The 6,464-nt window shown below is 29.5% G+C and overlaps 2 protein-coding genes across 2 annotated transcripts; both read left to right on the top strand.

Annotated features, from left to right (window-relative positions):
- Positions 1-1,543: 1,543 nt before the first annotated feature.
- Positions 1,544-3,889, top strand: LOC123269633. The gene has a single exon (XM_044735467.1). The coding sequence runs from the start codon at positions 1,544-1,546 to the stop codon at positions 3,887-3,889; it is 2,346 nt and encodes a 781-aa protein (XP_044591402.1).
- Positions 3,890-3,937: 48 nt separating this feature from the next.
- Positions 3,938-4,756, top strand: LOC123269632 (ATP-dependent DNA helicase PIF1-like). Its single transcript, XM_044735466.1, has one exon. It carries the CDS (start codon positions 3,938-3,940, stop codon positions 4,754-4,756), a length of 819 nt encoding a protein of 272 aa, XP_044591401.1.
- Positions 4,757-6,464: the final 1,708 nt, after the last annotated feature.

Genomic DNA, 6,464 nt, shown 5'->3' with positions numbered 1-6,464 from the left:
CACATTAATTATATGTTTTGATCCTAAATTAATAAACAATTATTTTAAAAGCACAAAATTATTGAACTGGGTGTTTTTATTGTAATTTTAACATTGTAGGAATTCGTAACTATACGACATTTGCAATAAATAAAAATTTAAATACAGAATTATAGCCGTACTTTATTTCTATACCTTTTTTCTAATTCATAAACATTATATATATTATAATAATACTATTAAATATTATTTAATGATTTTATAACTTTTTTTTATTTAATCATACGAAGTTTTTTATTGTTCGTTTTCTTTTTTTTCCAGTATAGTTTTAATAATAATAATGCCTAGAAAAAAAATTGAAAGGACGGCAGACGAGAAAGAAGCACATAAATGCGCACAACTTGATAAAAAAAATACGACAAGGAGATTAAAAAGATTAAAAAATGATAAAAAAGTTAACCCCCCCCCCCAAAAAATACATGAAAATTAAACGTATAATACAATTTGACAAAGGTCAACAATTGACAATAGATCTTACAAACAATCAAAATGACCCAACTTCTTCAATGGATGTATTTTACAATAATAATGTAATTAGCGGCAATACAGTTGAATTATCTGATCATAGTTATTGTACATCAACCTCTCAAACTGATTCCATTAGACATATCGACATTACAAATCCTAATATGAATTATCTAAATGAACCATCAACGTCCGACGGTATTTATCACATTGATAATGCTCACAATGACAGAAACATGAAGAACTTTCTTGGCCATAACTTTCAATGAACTAATTCTCAAAATAGTTCAAATACACCAGTTGACAATCACAGTACTTTAAATGACAATTGTGCGGATGATCAAGGGACTTATAACAACGTTTATCATATTAATAATCAACGTAATTAAAATATTCACAATTACTTTGAACATAGTTATAGTACATTTGCGCCTCAACATAATTCGAATCAATCTGCCGACGATCAAAATGTACTTTATACTACTAACGCGGTTCAAAATAATGACATTTTTCCGGAACATTATTTAGGACCTATGAATATAATTTGTAATAATTGCCAAGCACGACATTTTGCTGATGAACAAGTTGCCAATAAGAAAAATTCTTTTAACGATTGTTGTAGTCATGGTGAAGTAACACTCAATAGTTGACCAGAAATTCCTTTATTTTTACAAAATCTTTTCAATGGTTCTCATACAAAATCAAACCATTTCTTCGAACGAATACGGTATTACAACAGTTCATTTTCGTTTGCGTCTTTCAATGCAAATTTAGTAAATTTTAATAATAGACGTCCTGGTCCATATTGTTTCAAAATTCAAGGTCAAATTTACTATCAAATCAATGAATCCTTATATCCTGAAAGAAATGAATTCCCTACAAATGGCCAATTATTTATTGTGGATGCTAATGAAGCATCATACTTTCGCTGTCAACAAAATTCACAATTAGATGCCGAAATTGTTCAAAACATTGAATTAATCATGAGAGAACATAATGTGTTTGTATAGCTATTCGTGATGAATTTAATGTCTTCCTTATGGGTCGTAGATTATTTCAACAATGGGTGGTTGATAGTTATGTTAAAATTGAAAAAGATAGAATTAATTACTGCAGAAATCATCAAAAACAGTTGAGAGCTGAATCATATCAAGGCTTAATTGATTATATGCGTAAACGTAACGAAACTAATCAACAAAACGGAATTAACATTGAATGCCCTGGAAAAATCTTCATATTACCATCAACTTTTGTTAATTCACCAAGGTACATGATTCAACAATATCAAGATGCAATGTGTATCGTCCGCAAGTATGGAACACCTGATTTATTTATTACAATGACATGCAATCCCAATTGGGACGAGATTGTAGAAAATTTACTACCTGGTCAAACAGCAGCTGATAGACCAGATTTGGTTGCTCGAGTGTTTAGTTTAAAAGTAAAACATTTAATTAATGTTATAGTAAAACAAAAGCATTTTGGAACAGTATTAGCATATGTATACGTAATCGAATATCAAAAACGTGGACTTCCACATGTTCATTTATTAGTTACATTAGATAGAGACAGTAAAATAACAACTCCTACAGATGTAGACAAATATATTTCAGCTGAAATCCCGGATCTGGATGACAATGAAACTCTTCACAATATTGTCATGAAAAACATGATTCATGGCCCTTGTGGAGATTGGTGTTTATTTGACGGCAAATGTTCAAAGAAATATCCTAAATCATATACGGAAGAAACTACCATGGATGAAAATGGTTATTCTCGATATAGACGAATGAATACTGGTAGACAATACACTAAAAGTCACGATTATAAAGTTGATAACAGACATGTAGTACCTTATAATAAAGAATTATTGTTAATGTTAAATTGCCATATTAACGTAGAAATTGTTGCAAGTATCAAAGCAGTTAAGTACTTATTTAAATATATATATAAAGGTCACGATTGCGCTTCTGTAGACATATTAAATCCTGAAACTGAACGAGTAATTGACCATGATGAAATTCGAGAATTCATTGAAGGGCGTTATATTGGTCCTGTTGAAGCGTGTTGGAGAATTTTAAATAAAGAGTTACAACAAAAAAGCCATGCATTCATAAGATTACCGGTACATTTACCGAATCAACATACAGTTACAATCGATGAATCTGGAACTGATGATGTTATAAATAAAGCTTTAGAAAAACAAACTATGCTAATTGATTATTTTGCATTAAACGCTAGAGACGAAGAAGCTAGGAATTTTTCATATGCAGAAATTCCATCTCACTATGTTTTCAAAAAAAGTTCAAACGATTCGAATGTTCATTCTTGGAACAATCGTAAAAAACAACTTAATGTCATTGGTAGAATGTATTCAATTTCTCCAAACCAAACTGAATTGTTCCATTTAAGATTGTTATTAATTCATACTAAAGGTGCAACAAGCTTTGATGATTTAAAAACGGTTAATGGAATTACACATCAAACATTTGTTGAAACATGCCTGGCATTAGGGTTAATTGAAGACGATAATGAATGGACTCGGGCATTAACTGGAGCTGAATCTTGGATGATGCCTCAACAATTAAGAAGACTATTTGTGCGTATATTAATATATTGTCAACCTATTTATCCTCACTTACTATGGGACACTTTTAAAATTTCAATGTCTCAGGATTTCTCAAGGAATTTTGAACAAAACATTGCTAATCAAAAAGCTTATGCTCAAATATCTAGACTATTAATTAGTGAAGGATCAAATTTGGAACAATATCCAACTATGGAACAACTAATTGAACTAGGAAATGATGAAGATGATTCACCATCATATGAAGAGCATACAAATATCGGTAAACTACAATATGAAAAGTTAAATAAAACTCAAAAAGAAATTGTTGATATCATATATGATGCTGTTTTAAATAAAGAAAATCTCAATAATAAACCAACATGCTTTTATATTGATGGTCCAGGGGGATCAGGAAAAACTTTTATTTACACTACTTTATATCATATGTTGAAGGGTGAACAAAAAAATATAAGTACGGTGGCTTTTACTGGAATAGAAGCAACATTATTACCTGAAGGAAAGACAGTTCATAAAACATTTGGGATGCCTGTACCTCTCTATTTCGATTCATCATCCAACATAAAGAAAAATTCCAAAGTATATGAATTTCTTAAAAATATAGATTTATTCATTTGGGATGAAGCACCAATGGCTCCAAGACATGCTTTAGAATTAGTTCATCGTACATTATGTGATATATTAAACAATAATCTACCATTTGGAGGCAAAATAATTGTACTTGGTGGAGACTTTCGACAATTACTTCCAATAAAATTGCATGCAACACGAACAGAGTTGGTTAATTTGTCTATCTAATTCAGTGTATTGTGGAAAGAGTTTTCTAAATTTACTTTAACAGAAAATATGCGAGTTTTGCCTGAAGAAACTGAGATGGCTGAATTTTTATTATCTATTGGTAATGGAACGCTAAACGATAACGATGATTATGTTGACATGTCTGAAGAATTGATAGCCCCTGCCACTGCTGATATCGCTGAAGACATCTCTGGAAATCTCATAAAAAATAATGATTACGAAAAATTAACTAAAGTAGCTATTTTATCACCTAGAAACTTAGATGTAGATGATATTAATAATAAAGTTGTAGATTTGTTGGATGCTTCTACTGAAAATGTTTATGAAAGTATAGATAGTACAGAAAACTGTGATAATGGTGATATTAACGCTGACATATTAGTAGAATATTTACACACAATTAATCCCCCCAATTTTCCTCCCCATAAGTTACGATTAAGATTATATAGTGTAGTAATGCTTGTCAGGAACTTAAGTATTAATGAAGGACTATGTAATGGCACGCGATTATTAATAATAGAGTTTGGAACTACTTTATTAAAATGTAAAATATTAACCGGAGATAAAATGGGTGAAATCGTATTTATCAATCGTATCACTCTCTACATTGATCACAATAACGCTTTTACTTTTAAACGTAGACAATTTCCGATAAGATTAGCCTTTGCAATGACAATAAATAAATCACAAGGGCAAACATTTGAAAGTATAGGCATTGATCTTCATAAAGATGTTTTTAACCATGGGCAATTATATGTAGCAATGTCGCGAGTAAAATCAAGAAGTGCATTAAAATTGTATTTACACGAACCAAGAACTAATAATCGCGTGAAAAACTATGTTTATAAAGAATTATATGGAAATTAATAACTTTCATATATTAGGTCAACAATTATTTAAAAATTTGTCCTTCATCGAATATAATTGCTAAACGATCATAATCTTTAATTCATTCTAAATATGGAGATATGTGATAAAAAATCATGTAAATTTAATACATGTCATGAATACCATGCAATATTCTTCTTTATGTTTTTTTTTCTGTACTCTTTTTACGTTTGGTATGAATAAAAATTATTTACCCGGTGCCTTTTTATGATAATTTTTAATTAAAGAAAACTTAGGACAGAATGAACAATAAGGTCCAAAAAATGTTTCTGATAGTGTTATATAAAATCTACCTACGTCAATGGGCTTATTTTAATTAGTATGAATCAACGAAATATAAATTAACAATGTGAATTAAATTAGGACCATCTAGATTAATATGATAAAAATTGAATTTAAAACGATACTAAAATAATAACTCAAGACATATGTTCAGGTAAAAATTATGTTCTGTTTAAATAACTTAAATAATAATCAATAAAACAATGCAATATACATTCAAGTTATATACGATAAATAACATTAATGTACTATTGTAATTTTTGAATTAAACATAGTTTTTGAAATTTTCTAAATATAGGGTTATGTGATCGAAAGTCATGTAAATTTGGTACATGAAATGATTACCATGCAACACTCTTTTTTTTTTTTTTTTTCTGTGTCTTTTTGCTTTTGATATGAAACAAAAATATCCCCACAATGCTTCTTATCATAGTTAAAATTAAAAGGCTAAGACTTAAGACAGACCTAAGTCAAAACTTGAAACAGATTGAACGTTAAGACTCAAAATGACTTTAAAGATGCACTTAAATTATACCTACGTATGTCAATCAGCTAATTCTAATTATTACGAATTAATGGAATAAAATAGTAACAATGTAAATTAAATTAGGACTATCTAAATTGATATGATAAAAAATTCAAATTGATACAATACCGGACCGAAATTAATAATTACATATCAATGTTTATTTAATGATTATTTTTATTTTTGTGGTCCTGTAAATATATTTTTTCATGCTAATTCATATCTAGATACTATTAACACAACGTTACTTTAAAAATAGTTAAATTCATGCGCGATTTGCAGCAATTCTCTCAATAAAAGTTTTTTCCTCATACATTCTCTCCAACTTTCTGAGCAAATGTAATCTCGAGATTTGTAATTTAAAATGAGCACATAGTGACACCTATAAACAGCCCGAAAATAGCAAAGATACCGCAACGACAACCACTCCACCATTGAGTACAACGACCGAATGCGAAATCCCCCAGTACCGATAGTAATAATAATAATAATAATAATAATAATAATAATAGCGTCCTTTTCGTTTAGCCGCGCTTTTGAGAAACACGTGTTTAACATCGAGGAATCCGGCTACTTTCTGATAGTGATTTCAAATAATTCACTTTCCATTTGTTATTGAATCTTAAATAAGATTTTAATATTAATTATGGCACATCAATTGTTCCTACAACTCTTTACCTCGAGTGATGAAATGAATAATTGGGTTACTGGTGATGAAACGACGTAAGTATCATCGTCACTTAGCATTCAATGTAATGTATATCAATATATCAATAAACGAATAATAACTATCATCTGTTCCAAAGTAGTACTAACAATTACACGGCATTGATTTGTCACAGGGTTTTTATTCCCTGTGTGTGTCCCTCCCTGCGCCTA

This window comes from Cotesia glomerata, linkage group LG7, assembly GCF_020080835.1.
Source record: "Cotesia glomerata isolate CgM1 linkage group LG7, MPM_Cglom_v2.3, whole genome shotgun sequence".
In the NCBI taxonomy this organism is placed as follows: Eukaryota; Metazoa; Arthropoda; class Insecta; order Hymenoptera; family Braconidae; genus Cotesia; species Cotesia glomerata.
The sequence above is the reverse complement of the archived record's forward strand: the minus strand, read 5'-3'. Positions and strand labels throughout refer to the sequence as shown.